General features: G+C 35.6%; 1 protein-coding gene across 4 annotated transcripts in view; it reads right to left on the reverse strand.

Annotated features, from left to right (window-relative positions):
• Positions 1-598: 598 nt before the first annotated feature.
• OMA1 (OMA1 zinc metallopeptidase) overlaps positions 599-20,816 on the reverse strand; it is an 82,063-nt gene continuing 61,845 nt past the window's right edge. For 2 of the 4 annotated variants that reach the window (XM_059898824.1, XM_059898834.1), the window contains exons 8-9: positions 20,278-20,427; positions 599-2,192 (exon numbers count right to left, since the gene is read on the reverse strand). In XM_059898824.1, the coding sequence (XP_059754807.1) occupies positions 1,983-2,192; positions 20,278-20,427 (360 nt within the window). In that variant the 3' untranslated portion in view covers positions 599-1,982. Of the gene's footprint in view, positions 2,193-19,538; positions 19,695-20,277; positions 20,428-20,816 lie in introns of those variants that run through there. The other 2 variants (XM_059898842.1, XM_059898853.1) reach the window with 2 other exon arrangements.

Genomic DNA, 20,816 nt, shown 5'->3' on the forward strand with positions numbered 1-20,816 from the left:
AATCACTAGGGAGAGGAAAGAACAACTATATGGAGAACAGTCAATCTGAACCTCTGCCTTACAAGTGTCGTCTTGTGGGCAGATCAGGAAATTCCTTACAAGCAATCTATAGTAAGCCCCGAGAAACATAAACAGGCTCTGGACTTGTCTTCTTAACAACTAGGTCAATATTTTGTCTAAGAAAATGTAATTGTGTCAGGACACACCCCAAATGAGAAGTCACAGGCTTTCACAGGCAGGGCGAGAGGTTCCACTCCTATCCTGCCTCACTCCAGGTTTTTGATGTGAAGTTAGATAGAAGGGTCTGAGAGGAGGACCTGGAAAATTGTCCTAGAGATAATATAAGCGATCCTTGATTTTGTACTGAGGAGATTTTTACCTGTATCGAAGTCATACATGAAGAAGCTAACAAACAACTGAGAATAGAGTTTGTTCTTTTTCTTTTGATAGCTTAGTTTTTAGATGCCGAGAGTGTGGAAGTGGACAGATTTGTAGTCAGACAGATCTAGCTTTGCTCTTTCTAGATGAGAGATATTGACTATATCATTTAACCTCTCCAAGCCTAATTCTCATCGTAAAATGAAAATACAGGCATACCTTGTTTTATTGTGCTTCACTTTATTGCACTTCACAGATATCGTGTTTTTTACAAATTTTTTACAAAGTCACAGTTTCCCAACAGCATTATTTTTTAAGTAAGGTATGTACACTGTTTTTTAGATGTAATGCTATTGAACACTTAATAGACTACAGTATAGTATAAACATAACTTTTATATGCACTGGGAAGCCAAAATATTTGCGACTCACTTGATTGTGATATTCGCTTTCTTTCAGTGGTCTGGAACCGAACCCACAGTATCTCTGAGGTATGCCTGCAATAAAACCTACTTCACAGGGTTGTGTAATACATGGGCACAGCTCATAGTAGAAACTCAATAAAAGGTAGTTTATTTCCCTTTAATTCTAAGAAATGATTTATTTGATTTAATGACTTATAAGAAAAATGTCTGTCTTAGAAATATAACCTCAACATCACTGGACTTCACCAGCTTGGGAGTACTAATAATACATAAATACTAATACATTTTTAAAACTTATTTCCACATTTAACTAATACAGTAATTTCTGGGTATCACTAGGGATGTGTCTTGTGCTTCTCTCATCTTCATTCAGCCCTTTGTCGATGTCTGCTGCCCAGGAAGATCAACTTGGGGGCCACGCCTCGCCCCTGCGTCTCCTGGTGACCCTCAGTGAGAATACGGTGGTTGTCTTCTCTGAGAACCCTAGAGATACCCAAACTAATACCGTCAAGAGGCCAAGATGACATGACTTCCTGTTAAGACTTCAATGCAACACAAGCACACTATGTATGCAGAAGATGATCCTCTCTCCCCATTTTCTCCCTTGGCCACTTGGACCACAAACAGCACTACTTGTGCCTCCGTATGAAAAAAGCCTCTTCAGCTTCTTCTTAATCCCTCATCGGCCATAAGCAAGGACCAGGAATCTCTCTATCTCAAGGTCCCCTATTCCATATAATCCCACGCTAATGCAAACCAATTTTTGCATATTTCAGACTGTCAGTTTCCCAGTTCATCATAACCACCCGGACTCTGAAATTCAGTTTAGGCTCAGCTGGAACCCTCTCGACAGTAACAATTACTGCACATTCTGATATTCTGATTTTTCATCCACTAGAGTTCTGCCTTCCAAATCAAAAGTATACAACAGAGTAAAATGTGTAATATAAATTTATTCTGTGACATTTTCCTCATTGAAGATATTTTAAAATAGATTAAAATATATCAATATTTTATGAAAAATAAATACCTAGTATAAGAATTTAGATAATACCTGTAATATACATGATTTGACCCTGAGTACCCATTTTTTTATTTCAAACAATATTTTTTAAAAAGTAACATGAAAATGTAAGGATTACTGCATTCTTCATATATCTGGTGTCTCATAAATTTTAATTCAACTGCCAGTTCTTTTCTCAACTATACACGTTAATGGTATTTGCTTCTCGTTTTGAATGGGAAGAGTATCCATTTTCGGTTTAACAGTGATATTTAGGTCTTCTTTCTCTGCTTCTTCAAGAAAATTCTTCATGCTGAGTTTGAACAGTAATCGAGGGTCTGGTCCAGAAAGTGGTGGGCAATTACAGGTCTCTCTAATTTTGAGTGCCTATAAAGAAACAATACAATACAAAATATATACACATATATAAATTAATTAAGGTTATTCCAGTAATTCCTAATATGCTCTATGTAAAACAATAAATATAAGAATACATTCTGTATTTCTGCAATAAAAGGTATCTTAATTACAACATATGAAAGAGAACCATATACAAATTCATAGTAAATAGTTATATTTACATGATTTGTTCATATAATATCTTCAAAAAACAACTGTATTTGCAATGACTGCCCACTGTCCTGTTGGGGATAAATAAGCCTTCTTGGAAGTATCTCTATGATTTGCCAAACTCGAGCCAATCCTGAGAACGTTATTCAGATTAGAGAAGATCTGAAGACGCAGAGAGCTTTTTTTCAAGAGAAAGAAAACAACAGAAAATAGATGTGAACCTACTGAAAGAAGATATACATGACTGGGACAGTCTGGGGTGGAAATGATACTAATAACCTAGAAAAGTAAGCAAATCAAAATCATGACAACTTTTAACTCCAGGAAAAATAAAATGATGGCGGGTAAAGAAAAGTAAGCACAGTATACGACATGGCTCAGCTGTGATTAGTGTTTACAGTTTTTAAAAACTGCGTCTTTATCTAACCAAAATCACAACTTAACCATATTGGGAAGGGGGAGAGCTGGATATGTGTGTGTGTATGCACAGGGTGTGACAGTGGTAAGGGAGAACTTAATTCTCATCCTCTATGGGGGAAAAGAAATAGATAATACCTAAAACCGAAAAGTTAGGAAGTAGCGATATAAGCACGTTATACAGATAAGGTGGGAAATACCGAAAGAATCATTTAATAGAGTTGCAAATGGTTACCCTTGAAACTGAAGGCAGGATAGGCAGACTGCCGCTTTAAGTACTAGCCGTAGAGAACTATGTGCTTCTTCAAAGCGGGTACATGAATGACTTTAAGACATGAAAACGAAAATAGCAATTTTTTTACGGGAAAAAAGTCTTAATACCTAAGGGGTTTTAAAAGAAAGATGTTTAAGGGGAAAAGCTAGTTTAGGTTTTTACTACTTCTAAATGTTTGATAGTGATGCATGTTAAGGGAAGAAAAGCAGGGGAGGGGAGAGTCAGTGCTTGGGGAGTAGGAAAGTTTTAAAACTATAAGTTCTCACTGATAAAATAACGACTTGGAGCAGTGGGGAGAAGACCTAAAGGACAAGGACCTGAGGGAAGAGGTCGCATGGGTGCCTGGAAGAAGAGAATTCCAAGCAGCAGTAGCGAGTGGCAGAACCTGAGAAGGGAGCACGGCGGGAGCGCTGTGGAGCAGCGACGAAGCCGGGGCAGCTGCAGCAGAGGCGGGAAGGAGGCAGGAGCAGACTGCGGGATCTCACAGGTCAGGCTACGGATTTTAGGTTTTCCTCTGAGTGGTCCTGCTCCTGATATTTGTGGGGTCCATGGCAAGAATGCAAATGGAGGCTCAGATACCATATATTTAAACATCTAAAATGACTACATAAAAAAATGTTTTATTCTACTTTGAGGAGCAGACAATCAAAATGACTCTGACGGGGACGTTCCTGGTGGTCCAGTGGTTGAGAATCCGCGTTCCAATGCAGGGGACGCGGGTTCGATCCCTGGGTGGGGAACTAAGATCCCACATGCCTCGGGGTCAACTAAGCCCGCACACTGCAACTACAGAGCCCACGCCCCACCTAGAGAGAAGCCCGCGCGCCACAACAAAAGATTCCGTGTGCTGCAACTAAGACCCAATGCAGCCAGAAATAAATAAATTAATTAATTAATTAATTAATTAATATTAAAAAAAAAAGCTGTACCTTTTTAAAAAAAACGACTCTGACAGCCAAGTACAAAATTAGAATTCTTTAATTTCACATGTAAGGTTGCAGGGAGCCTACCCCAGCTGCTGCCACTGGCCTGCTGTCCACTCCCTTCTCCTCCCACCCCTGGCCTACCTGGCACAGTGAGGGACCTTGTGTGCGTGCGTCCAAAGGAAGAGGTCCATGCAGGCCCTGAAAGCGGGTTCCAAAGCGTTTGGGCGACGAATTCCACTATCCCAAATACCAGAGTGCCATGTGGTGAGGGCACAGGTTCTTAAAAAGGGACTACTCCCTTAGCTCCCACGGGAGAGGGGGGCATGCAACCAGAGGCAAGCCAGAAAAGGGTCTTTTTTAATGGTCGAGGCCAGGGCAAGAGCTTGGGTCTAGGAGACCTTTGACCCTGAATGAGGCTATAAGTTACCAAAATAAACTGAAGAGGAAAAAGCATTAAAGTGAAATTCTTTGGTGATAGGGGCCTTGTCTGAAGTTTCTTTGTATCTCACAATACAGTAGATTTAATATGTATTGAGTGTTAAATAAATGTTTGTTAAAGTAAACTGAACTGAAAAAAGGAAGAAAATGTTTCCCAACTATAGCGCACTAAAGTAAAAAGAAATTCAGACCCTCAGCTACATGGTGACCTACTGTCCAAACAAGGGTACCTTTGGGAGTGAAAGGAAATGCTATTAAAATAAGATTTACACTGAGACATCAGGCATAAACTGAGACTGTCCTGTCAAAACTGGGACGTACAGTCTACTCTTGCTTTAACTCCTTTACAACCATGTTGATGTTCTTTTCCGAGTGAGAAGCTAACCTGTCACGGCTGCTACATCACATGCCTAAGGCCTTCACTGGTATCAGTAAAGGGCCAAGTGTGGAGTTCAGCAGGTAGTAGCTGGCACAGCTGAATTTAGCAATGAGAGATGCAAAGCAGCAAACAAAGAGAAGAGAGTGCCATCTCCTACCATCTTTTATATTCAGTAAAAGCTCTTCTCTTTCCCTTAAATTATTTTATTCAGTGCTCTTACATTCAACAAATATTTAGAACATCACACTGAGTAAGGTGCTAGGTACACATTGATCAAGCAAATAGTCATGGTCCCTGCCCTCATGCAATTTACTTTGCGTTTCCCCACGACTGGGCATTTGCATTGTTTCCATAGTTTTGTTTTATGTGGCTTTTATAAATTACCCTGCTATGAAAACCTTCGTTTAAAAAAAAGATGTTATTTTTTAACCTCCATTTGGGTTTACTTGAGGGAGACCCCCTAAAATAGAATGATCTAATCAAAGAGTGAGAATAGAGTATAATTTTTGTTATATAGGACCAGACTGCTTTCACCAGAAAGGCTTTATCACCTTATAATGTCATTCGCATACATACATACCTGAATTATTCATAATCAACAGAACCTAAGATTTTATGATTTCTATCTAGATAACCACATAATTTCAAACCTCAGAATCCTTAGAAGTCATCAGTTAAATTTTACAGAGAAGAAAATTGAGCCCTAGAGAGGTTAAGTGACTGGCAGGAAACAAAAATCTGCTTAGCATTTGTTTATTCACTTGTAATTGCCAAAATTGGAAGCAACCAGGATGTCCTTTAGTAGGTTACTGCATAACCTGTGATGCAAGCAGACAATGAAATATTCTTCAGCACTAATAAGATATAGTGCTGGCTATTTTTATGGCTTTTATCAAGCCATAAAAAGACATGGAAGAACCTTAAATGCATGTTTTTAAGTGAAAAAAAAAAGCTAATCTGCAAAGGCTACATAGTGTATGATCCTAGTTACATACATGACATTCTGGAAAAGGCAAAACTATGGAGACACTAAAAAGATCCATGGTTGTCAGGGGTTGGGGGGAAGATAGGGAGGAACAGGCAGAGCAGAGAGCATTTTTAGGGCAATGAAACTACTCTATGTGGTACTATAATGATAAACACATGTCATTATACATTTGTCAAAACCCATCGAATGTACAACACTAAGAGTGAACCCTAATGTAAACTATGGACTTTGGGCCATAATAATGGGGCAATGTAGGCTCACCTACTGTAACAAATGTAGCACTCTGGTGCAGGATTTTGATAGTGGAGGGAGCCTGTTTCCATATGGAAGCAAGAGGTAGATGGGAAATCTCTACCTTCCACTCAATTTTGCTATCAACCTAAAATTGCTCTTAAAAATAAAGTCTGTTTTTTAAAAAGCTGGCATGGAAGTACTGATAAAAAGGCTTAGAAAAAAGGGATTAGGACCCACTTTTGTTGTTTTTAATACTTTTGCATTACATGTACTAATGTGGTTTTTTTTTTTTTTGGCATCACATTATATGTTTCTTGAGTAAATCTTTTACTGAATAAAATGCACTTTGGAGATGTCTGAACTACATTTCCTTAATTGCTAGAAAAACTATACATACTTTATAAAGGTTTTCTGTTACTATTTCTTCATCTGTGAACTGTTTTTCTCCTCTACCTATCAAGCAGAATCCTGTTACAGACCATACATATTTCCATCAAATCTTCATCTGTTTTGCATAGTAATATTTTATTGCATATGTTGGTAAAATATTCTTTTTTCACTTTTGTTTCCACATTAATTTTATTACATTTTGCCATGTCAACATCTTTTATTTTTTATAAATTCAAATCTTATTAAACATGCCTTCATCTCTTTTAAAGTAAGCAATGTTTTCCCACTCTACAGCTAGAATATGCCTTTCTATTTCCTTTGTTTTCTGTGTTTAACTTCATGCACTGCACATAATAGGTACTTAACAAATGCATGCTGAATGTTAAACAAACATTTAGAGAACACAAGCTATGAATAAATGGTTATGATAAATGTCATAAGAAAAACACTCTTAAGAGTTTACAGTCTAAGAGTAAAGAGGAACACACTCTCATAACAAGAATACACAGTTCTAAGAATCCCATGGAAGATCTAGAGATGAATATGGGATTAGCCAGCCTAAAGATTCCAACTAGGAGTAAAAGGAACTAACATTTACTGTTCATTTTCTAGGTACCTTGCACTGTGCCAGGTATTTTACCTGTTATCTAAATTGGTATTATGATATGAACCACTTATGAAATCTTGGGCTCAGTGTTGAATACTTACCATTAAAGTGTCTTATAAGGGAGGGAGGGAGGGAAGGAGGCAGGACCTTACCCCACAAACATACAAGTACATACATAAAACATCCAGGACTTATTGCTCTCCTAATATTACAGATGAAGAAAGCTGAATGTTAGATTAGGTAGCTACCTCAAAGTTAGGTGAGTGGGTCAGACTAAAACCCCAAACTCCTTAGACCACTGCTATTTTTTCACTACTTCCTATAAGCATCCTTTTCCCATCATGGACTATTAATCTGCTGCATGCTAAATTTCTGAGAGAATGTAACTGTTATTCAACTGCATTGCCCAATTTTTCTATTTTTAACACAACATTTTATTACTTACCCTTCCTATTATTACCATCATGCAATAAATAATTTAATAAATATTCGCTAAGCATCTCAGAAATGGTCTCAGGCACTACGGATATAGCAGTGAAAAGGGGCCTTACCTTCTGGGGGAGGAGATAGATAATAAGTAAACAAGGGAACTTTAGTTAAGTACACAAAGAAATTAAACAGTAAACTGTGTTACAGAATGACTGCATGGAAGAGAGGCTATTGGAGATTGGGGGATCAGGAAAAGCCTCCCTAGGCACATAACGTTTGCATAAAGAGCTGAGGGAAGAATGTTCCAGGCTGAGAAATCGGCAAGTAGAAGGGTTGTAAGGAGGAAAGAGGCTCCACGTGAAATAGTTGGAATCAAGGAAAACCTGGGGAGAGTGGCACGTGAAAAAGCTGGAGAGGCAGGCAGTGGCCAAATTACATGATTTAAAGACCAATTAAGGAGTTTGGATTTTTATTCAAAGTTAAATGAGAAGCCACTGAAAGCATGGAAATGACATTAAAAAGAGCATTCTGGCTACTGTATTGAAAATACGTTGTTAGGGATTGAGGTGAAAAGTGGAACAAGAAGATTAAAATAGGAGATGGCTGCAGTTAACCTAGGGAAGAGATGATGGTGACTTTTACTAGGGCGGTAGCAATGCTGATGGAGAAGGGAATACATCCCTAATGCCTTGTGGAGGCAGTCGACAAAATTTTCTAGTTGGCAAGATACAGAGAGGAAGGGAAGAGAGAAATTAAAGATGAGCCCTAAATTTCCTCCTCTGTGTTAATAGCGTCTCTTTTATTATGCTACCCATGCATCTGAGGATAATTTACTTGCTCACTGCAAATCATTATTGTTAAGCAGTATTGTATCGTTGGCTGGTTAATGACACCAGTCCATAAATTCTTTTAAAGGTGTTGTTCTTATCAAATTGTCCAAACAAAATCTTTTTGCTCACAAAATGATTAACATTTTGCTCATCAAATAATTAACAATGCCCCTTTCTATATTTTGAAGCTAGAATTAATTATTCACTGAATATTTGTTCTTTGAACTTTTAAAAAAATTCTCCAAAGTTAATCCCCATCAGGGCTAGGTGTCCTTTTCTTTACTTATTTGTTATGACTCTTTGGGTTTCTAATACAGTTGTTTTTGTTTATTTGATTTAATTACACCTTACCACTTTCCACAAAATTTAATTTGAGGAGGTTCATTCTAGTTATAATTTCTACTTCTAGCTGCATCCACTTTGGCACGACTCACACACACACACACTCACACTCATGCATGCACACACTTTATTTCTGATTTTGACCTGGCCCATTAATTAATATCCAACTAAAAATAATATTCTTTGAAATATTTTTGGTTCTCCTGTATGTTAATTATTGTAGCTCCTCTCCTGATCATATTTGCATTTCATTCTTTGTCTAACTAACCAATGATTCTCACTTTGACTAAATTATCCAAAGAAACAACTATTGTAATTTTGCTTATTTCTGCTTAATTTTATTAATGGTATTTTCCCTATCTGGGACATATTACTCTATTTCTTGTCTCTTCTTGTGTCTTATTAATATAGACATTTAAATTGATAAAATTTCCTTTACACATCAGTTTGACAGCAACCCATGAAAACATAACTATATCACTGCTCTTATTGTTTATGGATTTCTCTCTTGCCTTATACACAATTTTATTTTAACTTTCACCCATCTTTTAATTTTTGTTATGCTAATTTTAATGTACTGTGTTCTGACAATTTGAACCATAACATTTTTTATATTACATACACATATTTTTTGTCCAAAAAAGTTGTATGACCAATATTGCTATAGATTTATGCACATTTAAGAAGAAAATATACATCTATTTCCAAGCATTTAGTTTCTAATGTCAGTTAAATCTTATTTTTGTACTATTCAACTCATTTTTTTGTTAATTCCTTTACATGATCTGTGGTTTTCTAAGAACAGCAAGGTGCAAGCTATAATCACAATCATATATAAACAAACTAAACTATATATTTTATCTAATTCTCGAGCGTCAGTGGATTCTGTAAAGAGCCCTACTGCTACTGAGCACTTCACTGACATATTGTTTTATGTGTTTCATTTATTAAGGGATCTTCCACCTTAAAAGAAAGAAAAGTTGGTTTGGCTAGATACCATAGCAAAGTTTATTAGTTCCATTGGTTTCTGTTTGGTTGGCTGGTTTTGTTTCTTTCCCCCTTAAACTCTTACAGTTCTCCAAAGTCTGAAAAGTAAGATCCAAAGTCATTCTTACTATTAAGTGTTTTTAAATTTTCTCTTTATACCTTGGCATCTTTAAGAGCCTATCTTTGCAATGACGATTAAACACTTGATAAATTTAACTACCTAGGGATATTCATGTCAGGCTTCTCATGCATGATGCTCTGGGATTCTTCTAAAAACCTATCTTGAGAAATGTTATCTAAATCAAAAAATGGATATAGAAACCAAAGTCAAAGAAATAAAGACATGAATGAATCCTTACCACTGTTACATGCAGTTTGGATTTCCTTGTGTCTTCAATATGCTTCCATTGTTTAGACACTTTTTAGCTTTGGATGTTTTAATTTGGTTGTGCTATGTTCCTCTATCTCCAAGCATCAATTCTTCTCTTTACAACCTCCAATGAAAGTTTTACAAGCTTCTCTGCTGTATTCGCAAGTTTAGCAATTTTTTGAAATGGATGTATCTTACATTTGTAAAGTCATTCTTCTTCTGTCACTTTCAATGTAGTTAAATCAGCCTTATCACGCCAGCTTCACGTGGTGCTGCTTCTGTAGTTTTCATCACCTAGGCTGTCCTCTCCAATGAAGTAACATTTTAAAATTAGACTGAGATTTGAGATTTGGTTTTGTTTTTTAGATTTTTCTACTCTTTGAAGCTTATCTTACTGGGGGAAAATGGGCATTTCAGGGGCTTTGTTTTTTTGTCATTATTGTTGGATTTAGTTTAGATGAGAGTCTTTGTGGTGGTATTAGTTAAGGACACTCAGACACTACTTAGTCTTTTAAATACAATTACCTATGATCAACTTTCCTTTCTTGTCAACTCTTATGCACTCATCATCATTCTGATTTTTTAAAAAAATCTGTCTTACCTACATCTTAAATCTACTCTTGAGTAGGAGAAAAATGTGGCTGCAACATCTTTTATTCCGTTAGAGTTGAATTGGCTGGTCTGAGTTCCTTCTTCACTGTTCTATATAGATTCCTCCTGAAGACACACATTTAGCTAAGCCTTTTGAGACAGAGGAGGATCATATTTCCTCAATCAAAAACACTTCTCAGGTTGCTAAAGAACTGGATCCTTTGCAGAGTGCCAAATCACCACTCCACAATCACTTGCTGGCCATAAGGGGGAAAACCACATTTCCAAAGGAGGGGTTAAGGCCATCACCATCCAACCCCCCTGATCAAATATGACATCACTAAACATGGAGCAGCCAGATTAAGAGAATCCTGATGTGAAGCAATATGAAGCACAGTTGCACAACCTATAAAATATTCTTGCCAAAAACGTAACTTCCATTTATAGGTATACAGAGAAACAAGTTGGTCAAAATCACAAAGAAGCAATCAGATAAATCTAGAATGTGGGACTAGATTTATTCAACACATTCACATGTTTAAAAACAAACAAAACAGAGGGGAGGGGCACTGTTCTAAAGTCAGACTTAAGGGACATAGCAACCAGATTCAGTGTATGGACCTTGATGGATTATGATTTGAACAAAACAATCAGAAAACTATATTTTGAGACAGAGAAATTTGAATATGCACAGGATACTTAATTTTGTTGAGGAGAATTACTTAATTTTCTTAGCTATGATAATGGTATGATTATGAAAGAAAATGATACTACTTTCTAAAATACATACTGAAGTAATTAGGAGGGAAAGCCCTCATGTCTAGGATTTGCATTAAAATACTTCTGGGGAAAGAAATAAGAGAAGAGGCAGATGAAGCAAGTGTATAAAAAGGTTGATACTACTGAATGTAAGTGAAAAACGGGGGTTTATTAAATTATTCTCTATCTTTACATACGTTTTTAAATTTTTATCATCAAAAGGTAAACTAAAAAATTTTTCTTTAGAACAAAACTTTTTCCTCTCTAGCTTCCCTTTTCCTCTGTCATTTTTGCATTTCTATAACTTCATTCTTGATTTTACATCTATATCTTTAGTTCTAAATGGCTCATGAGAGGTTTAAATGTTTCTTCTGAAAAATGAAAGCAGTCTCTTTACACCCTCTCAATCTCCAACTCTTTCCCTTGATTTCTGAAGGTTAAGCATATACTTTTCAAAAGATCTGAAATTTTAGCATCAATAATCTCAATGCAAAAACTCACTAGAAACAAATTTAACAGAAAATAATGAGAATAGTAGGTTACCACTTTAAGAGACAGAAACTACAAGGATAACGTCTATGTGGCTACTTAAAAATAACAAAACAAAACTTCTGTTTATATATTAGTCTGACAGGATGATTTGATTTGGTATCAACCTGAAAGGCTAATGGAAGACAACAAGAAATAAAAACAGAAAACTGTGAAAGAATTTGAAATGGGCATTAAAAGATCATTTGGTATCCTGTCAAATGCATCCTTTGGTATTATCCCAGTCTTTCATGGCTTTAGAGCGATTTTACCACTCTGTAAGTTGTAGAAAACTTAAAACAATGTAAATGATACTTGTCCACAGAAAAGGAAATGAACTATGTCTGGTGAAATGCAACTGATTATTGCCTTATGAATGCGTCAGTTTTGCACCTACTTGTACAGTCATCTGAACTAGTTGTAAGATATTACTGGCTCTCTCATTAATAATAAGTTAAATAAAATCTCAGATGTGGTTCATTTTATATTTGTGTAAGTCATAATTTTACCTTTAAAATTTTTTTTTTCCTCTGACTCATTTCCTTTCATAAACTGCAATGGAAATTGGAGTCTGACTAATTTTGTAAGTGGTCTAATTAAGTATAAATAACTAAAACTTTGAAGTAAATAGATATAAAATATTAAAAATTAAGGCCACCTTGACACAGGTCAATTATCCTTTGGAATGATAAAATAATATGGAAAAGTTTTCAAATAAAATTTTATGATCAACCACTCCTAACATATGAGAATCAGGTATTAAGAAATGGCTATACTTATTCCCAGTAATAGAAATATTTATAAAACAACTGCTGGTACATGTCAGGATTCTTCTAGGTACTATATATCAAGTAAAACAGCATTTATTTATGCATAAAAATATAAACTATAATAAGTTCAAAAAAGGAAAAAAGACAGGAAAAAAAATTAAAGCCAAAGAAGCCTCATAATTAGATTAAAAGCTTCCTTTGAAAATAGAAACCAAGACATTTCAAGGAAAAAAAATCACCTCAATTTTTAAACATATTTTTCTAAAAATATCATTACTTTTCTCCCCTTTCCCTATAAAAGCAATTTTTTTCTAATAGCCCATTCATTTCAGCCTCAAGTAGATACACATCACATGCACCATAATATTTTTTTAAGGTTTTAGACAATGTTACTGTCAGGCTTCCTGGCTTTATATGATTCAGAGGCCAATTCAATTACAGTAGCTGCTATGATATTTGCCTTTTCCTCAACACTCTTCTTGTCAGACAAAATGAAATTCTGCAAGGTGAACAGCGTATGTTTGTGTACATTGGCCAACAACGACATTTCACTTCAATGTTAAACACACTCATATTTTCTACTTATGAGATGTATAATATTAATGATTTATGCATTTACTTTGTCCAATTATAAATGTGTAAGAATGATTTACACATGAGTTAAAATCCCCAGCTTCCTGAAAGTTTAAAGAATTTGAAATAAAATGAGATTAAAATGAATGCATTTGTAGTCTGCCACTGATTCTCATGTCTAAAAATTAAATGTAGTAACTTTGAAACTCAAGATTTAAAACACAGTTTACAAATAAAGCTGACATTGAAAGTTCTAAGAACGTTAAAAAATAAATCCTATTCAAAATTATGATTACAATAACATAACCCCAGACAACCAGTAAGTCCATATTAATCGTTTTTCCTACATATTCTATTATTCTCCATCCCCTTCCCCCTCACCAAGGAAAGGATGGCATAGAGTTGGTGAGAGAAGAAATAATACAAAATTCAGTATAAATGCTTTCAGTTGTAAGATAAATCTTTCACGTAAATTTCTACCCTGGGTTATCATACAGTTTCTCTTATTCACACCTATTCATACTGTATAACGATACTTACAGAAGGAAAATTAAATAAGGTCTTTCGAGGACAATGTATGGTATATATATATAAATTTAAAATCTGAACATTGTAAATATAATTTCAAAACTGTCATACTATTAAACATCAACAGGTTGATATAACATCTGTTCTTCAGTTTTTCTCCCAAGTTGTTATGGCAACCGAATATGTGGAACATGTGTTTCCTAAATTTAACTGATTATTTCAAGTAAATAAAATTATAACATATCATATTATTAACTACAAATAATATTATTACTATAACCCTATATTTATCCTTTTCAAATGCTAGTGGATCACAAGATTATATTTAACTAGGCATTTACACATGCTTTATCTCAGAATTCACATTAAAAAAAAAAACAAGGGCATTTTTTTTTCTAATTTCGGGGCATTTTCTTGATTTAGAAACAAAACAAGAAAGGAACTAGTCTATTTTCTGAACAATATACTATACTAAAATATTCCAAAATTATATGATTGTACTGCTTTGTAGGAGCCGTAGATCATATTCTTTTCAAACATAATTCAGATCCTGTTGCTCCTCTCATCCTCAGCTCAAAACCCTCCAGTGGTGTTCCATCTCTGAGCAAAAGCCAGTCTTTTTTTTTTTTTTTTTTTTTTTTTTGCGGGGCTGTAGAGCCTGCACCCTCCACCTTCCCTTGCTTACTCCATCCAATTACACTGATTTCCTTGCTGGTCCTCAAATACCAGGCTCACTACTGCCTCAGGGACTTGTACTTACTATTCCCTCTGCCTGCAAGGTTCTTCCTCCTAGGAAGCTACATGGCTCACTCTTTCACTTATTTCAAGTCTTCATTCAAATACCATCTTCCCAGTGAAACCTCCTCTGACCCAACCCCATTTCTTTTTTCCTTTTTTTAACATCTTTATTGGAGTATAATTGCTTTACAATGGTGTGTTAGTTTCTGCTGTATAACAAAGTGAATCCGCTATATGTATACATATATCCCCATATCCCCTCCCTCTTGTGTCTCCCTCCCACCCTCCCTATCCCACCCCTCTAGGTGGTCACAGAGCACGGAGCTGATCTCCCTGTGCTATGCGGCTGCTTCCCACTAGCTATCTATTTTACATTTGGTAGTGTATATATGTCCATGCCAATCTCTCACTTCGTCCTAGCTTACCCTTCCCCCTCCCCGTGTCCTCAAGTCCATTCTCTACGTCTGCATTTTTATTCCTGTCCTGCCCCTATGTTCTTCAGAACCATTTTTTTTTTTAGATTCCATATATATGTGTTAGCATATGGTATTTGTTTTTCTCTTTCTGACTTACTTCACTCTGTATGACGGACTCTAGGTCCATCCACCTCACTACAAATAACTCATTTCTTTTTATGGCTGAGTAATATTCCACTGCATATATGTGCCACATCTTCTTTATCCATTCATCTGTCGATGGACACCTAGGTTGCTTCCATGTCCTGGCTATTGTAAATAGTGCTGCAATGAACATTGTGGTACATGACTCTTTTTGAATTATGGTTTTCTCAGGGTATATGCCCAATAGTGGGATTGCTGGGTTGTATGGTAGTTCTATTTTTAGTTTTTTAAGGAACCTCCATACTGTTCTCCATAGTGGCTGTATTAATTTACATTCCTACCAACAGTGCAAGAGGGTTCCCTTTTCTCCACACCCTCTCCAGCATTTATTGTTTGTAGATTTTTTGATGATGGCCATTCTGACTGGTGTGAGGTGATACCTCATTGTAGTTTTGATTTGCATTTCTCTAATGATTAGTGATGTTGAGCATCCTTTCATGTGTTTGTTGGCAATCTGTGTATCTTCCTTGGAGAAATGTCTAGTTAGGTTCTCTGCCCATTTTTGGATTGGGTTGTCTGTTTTTTGGATATTGAGCTGCATGAGCTGCTTGTATATTTTGGAGATTAATCCTTTGTCAGTTGCTTCATTTGCAAATATTTTCTCCCATTCTGAGGGTTGTCTTTTTGTCTTGTTTATGGTTTCCTTTGTTGTGCAAAAGTTTTTAAGTTTCATTAGGTCCCATTTGTTTATTTTTGTTTTTATTTCCATTTCTCTAGGAGGTGGGTCAAAAAGGATCTTGCTGTGATTTATGTCACAGAGTGTTCTGCCTATGCTTTCCTCTAAGAGTTTTATAGTGTCTAGCCTTACATTTAGGTCTTTAATCCATTTTGAGTTTATTCTTGTGTAAGGTGTTAGGGAGTGTCCTAATTTGATTCTTTTACATGTAGCTGTCCAGTTTTCCCAGCACCACTTATTGAAGAGGCTGTCTTTTCTCCACTGTATATTCTTGCCTCCTTTATCAAAGATAAGGTGACCATATGTGCAAGGGTTTATCTCTGGGCTTTTTATCCTGTTCCATTGATCTATATTTCTGTTTTTGTGCCAGTATCATACTGTCTTGATTACTGTAGCTCTGTAGTATAGTCTGAAGTCACGGAGCCTGATTCCTCCAGCTCTGTTTTTCCCAACCCCATTTCAAACAGCTATTCCAGCACCATGACCACCTCTGCTCACACATTACCTATCTTCTATGGAATGTACTGTGTCCTCCCCAAATTCATATGTTGAAGCCCTAATTCCCAATGTGATAGTATTTAGAGATGGGGCCTTTGGGAAGTAATGTTTAGATGAGGTCATGAGGGTGTGGCCCTCATGATGGAAGAGTGCCCTTATAAAAAGAAAAGACACTAGTGCAATCACTGTCTCCACCAAGTGGGACACGGGGAGAAGGCAGCTAGCTGTCTGAAAGCCATGAAGAGAGACCTCACCAGAAACCAAATCAGCCATAACCTTATTATTGGACTTCCAGCCCTCAGAATTGAGAAAAAGTGAATTTCTGTTGCTTAAGCCAGAACCCTGACCTTGTACTTCTAGCCTTCAAGCCTGTGAAGAAATGAATTTCTGTTGCTTAAGCTACCCAGTCTATGGTATTTTGTTATGGCAGCCCAAGATAATACACTATTCCTCCCTCTTTATTTTCCTCCCTAACACTTATTACTGACTAACATATATATTGGTGATTTATTCTGTACATTACTAATTTATTCTATTCATTGTCTGTCACCCTTTACTACAGAATAAGCTTCCTGAAGGCAGGGTTTTTTGTCTATTTTGTCACTGAACCTACAATTCCTAAAATCTGGCACATAACAAGTAATCAATAAATATTTGTTGAATGCATAAAATACAGATTTAAAACATCTTAAATGTTGATATGGTATGGTAAGAAATAATACACTTCTGTGATGATATTCCAGGAAAACATTAAAAAATAAAAATATGCAATCTTTAATAAGTTAAATTAAAAAAAAATCAAAGTTACCAAGATTTGTATTCTCAGAGGACCAAAGAATCTTTCCTGATTTTCTTGATCTTTTCTCCTCCTATGAACCTCATCTGCTACAGGCTCTGTCTTCCTCTTACCTGTTAAATGTGGAATCCACCTAATACTGCTAACTGTCTAGGATCATTTTCTTTGCTTATTTCCTAAATGAACTCGCTCTCACTGCTTCAACTATCACCTTTTTTTGGTGACTTTGAAATCCTCATCTCTGGCCTAGACACCTCTGTACTATGGTGCTAGATTCCCAACTGCCTTAGAGGTATACATTACTTCAGGCATACTGTCAGGAATGTCAAAGGACATGAGCTTTTGGTAGAATATAACATTGTCCTCACCTAAGTAGGAAAAAACCTTAAATAAAATCGAACCCAAAATAGGTAGTCTTTAGTAGTATACAGACTCACATAATTCTATATATTGCCTGAGGAATCACTTTCTTCCATTACAGAAATTAGACCTATGATAGTAGGGAATGCCAATCTCTGAATTATGACTATGTGTTCTAATTAACAATATACTCATGCCTTAACTATAAGTTTCACTTCAACCACTGAATTATTCCCAATATTGTAGTAGAGTTTTATTACTTTCAAATTGAATTTAATCACTTGGGGGGAAAATACAAGAAATTATATGAGTTTTTCAAATTAAGTTTCTGAACTAGCATAGTTTATTTTTAGAAGAAAAATATCTCTCAATTTTTTTCTTTGCCATTGGCTTCCAAATAACATATCAGTTTCTCCAACCATTTTTCTTCATACTCACTAATCAATTCATTATTATTTTAAAGACTTTTCAAAGCACATTTATTACTTCTTTAAAGATCCTTAGTTATCTGATGATGAAATGAAAACTTGGAATTTACGACAGGCATCAGATAAAAGTTGGGTAGAACTTATTATCCATTTGAAGCGAACCATATCTTTTTAGAATTTCCCTAAGCAAAAATAAAAAAGAAAGGAAATTCTAAGAGAAAACCATGTGGTTATTATGGCTTTAGAGATAGGTTAAGCCTCCCAGGGTAGTATGAGGTCCCTGGGTGTTGGATGGCACTAAGAAGACTCTTAGAGTCAGTGCTCTTCAATACAAACCAGTTACTAATGAAACATTTATTGTCCCAGTCCTATGTTGTCTTTTAAGATGAATAATTACTACACATTATATCAAGTAAATTGATATCAAGTAAATTTCACTGCTGTTTCTTTCTCACATATTTTTTCTTCAAATTTCATTTAAATGAAATATATTTAGGATAGGTCTCAAGAAGCTATGTCTGGCTGTCCCCAGTGTTCATAAAAGGCACAAAGTATGCTCAAAATATCAACAAATCTTGTCATCATTCCTTTCAAAATAAATCCAAAATCTGACCACTTCTCTCCCTCTCTTCTGCCTCCATAATCTCTTACCAGGATTATTGCGAGAGCCTATTAAATAGTCTTCCTGATTCCATCCTTGCCCCACTACAGCCCACACAGGAGCTCCAGTGATCACTATAAAACACTTGAGTCAGATCAAGTCCCTCCTCTGCTCAAAACCCTCTCTTAGCTTCCCATATCACTTGAAATAAGAGTCAAGTTCTTACAATGGTTTAGACGACCCTTCACCGCCTGGCCCCCGTACACCTCAATCATTCTCCCCTCCCTTACTACATTCAGCCCCAATGTCTTCCTTGCTATTCCCTGAGCACACCAAGCATACTTTCACTTCAGGTCCTGTGATTTGCTGCTTCCTCAGACTAAAAGATTCTCCTTCCACATACCTACAGGACTTGCTCCCCTGCTTCTTTCCAGATTCTGCTTAGTGAGGTCTTCCTTGACAAACGAACAATGACTAGTACATATTCTCTGCTTCCCAGCCTTCTCTCCTACCTTTAACCTGCTTTGTTTTTCTGCAACGTGCTTATCGCTGCTTGACATACTGTATGTATGTTTGTTTGCTTGTTTATTGTTTGCATTACCTAACTAGAATGTTAGCTCCAAGAAAACAGAGACTGTTTTGTTCCTTGCTCATTCCCCAGCAATAGAACACAGAATGGTAGATTAGCAATGAACATGAATAAATATTCACGAATGAATTAATGAATCTTATGGTAGTTTCTTATCCCAAATGAGATGCAGGCTATTCTTCCTTCAAAATGTATACCACTGTATTTCTACTTTTCTTATGATAATTCATATTCTTTACTATATTAAGAATCATTTTGTACTTATCTTAGCATCTGCAAATATCAAGACCATGTATTATTTCTTTTGTATCTTTCTTATAATAGGTAGTCAATGTTTGTTCATCTGAATTTGAAGACATGTTTAAAGATAGTTTTATAATACATCTGTATTTGTTGTGTTATCCTTTAGCAAATAAGCCCAAAACCAATTCTGAAATTGGTAAAGAATATTCTGCTTTTATAACCAACCAGCAAATTTAATGCAAGAGAGACAGAAGAGAGCATGTAGCCTGGCTTAAAGATGTCTGACATTCATTTTGTACCTATGTGGAAAGCACAGAAAACATTCTGAATGATGTTAAATCAAAAGGTTTTTAGAAGATAGTGAATACTACTTGGGAGAAAGCTGCTTCAGCTTGATCCATTAATGAATTCTACAAAAAAAACGAGAAAAAGAAGAGCACATGGCACATGCTTTATTTTATCTTTTAAAAGAAATAACCAGAAAGCAAACTAATAACGAAGGATTTTTTTTTTCCCTAAGAAAACAAATTCCAGTGTCACTACTGGAATTAACACCCAGTCGACCCAAAATTTTTGCACAACTCATTAACTGGTATGTTTAATGATAAGCTTAAATCACTAAGAAAAGATTATGATCAGTATGATGAAAAATATGCCTTGAGTTTTAGACTTTCACCAAATTTTTTTAAAATTAAAAAGTATGATACTAAAAAGGGTAAAGCTTCACCATGAAGAAAAGTCAACTATACACACCAATTTATTCACTAAGACTTGTGGACTAGCAGGATTTTACTTTTCAGTCAAATCCTTTGAAAACTGATGGTAATCAAAATAGCTGATTATTTATTCTATCTTTTAAAAGAAATAACCAGAAAGCAAACTAATACAAAGGATTTTTTTTTCTAGTGCTCTTTTTCTAAGCACAAGAAGTAAAGTATTAAAAATATATGATACAGTAAAAATAATGTCTTGCCTTACGCAATGTTAGCTTACCTGAGGTATGAGTCTATCCAAGTGCTCTGCTCGATTTCCATGAGAAGGGTGTGTAGATAACCATTCTGGCAACTTGGGAAGACCATGGAGGCTTTCTGCAAATTCCATCTGTTGCCAAAACACTGAACTGGCTCTGACGTCCACACAAGCCTAAAATCAAAATTAATAAAAGCACAAAGTAAGCTTACTTATGAGGACATTATTTTAAATTTACCTTTATGTCATTACATGTTTTAAAAATATTTTCCATTATCATTTTAATAAAAGTAGAATATGTTCATTGCTTTAAAAAAAAAAAAACTCAAGCAATATGGTATTATAGAACTCAAAAAGAATCTTCCTCCCTTGCCCTTCCCCCTACACAGCATTCACAATAATCCCACTCCCAAAGATAACCCACTATTTTCATTCAGTATGATGGATATTAAGAACATGTATCAAGGGCAAAAATCTTCCACACGAATTAAAAAAATTTAGGTTTCACATAAAGATTTTAAAATCTAATCTGTTATTAAACTGTACTAAAGAAATTTTACTCT

Source organism: Balaenoptera ricei, chromosome 1 (assembly GCF_028023285.1).
Source record: "Balaenoptera ricei isolate mBalRic1 chromosome 1, mBalRic1.hap2, whole genome shotgun sequence".
NCBI classification, from domain to species: domain Eukaryota; kingdom Metazoa; phylum Chordata; class Mammalia; order Artiodactyla; family Balaenopteridae; genus Balaenoptera; species Balaenoptera ricei.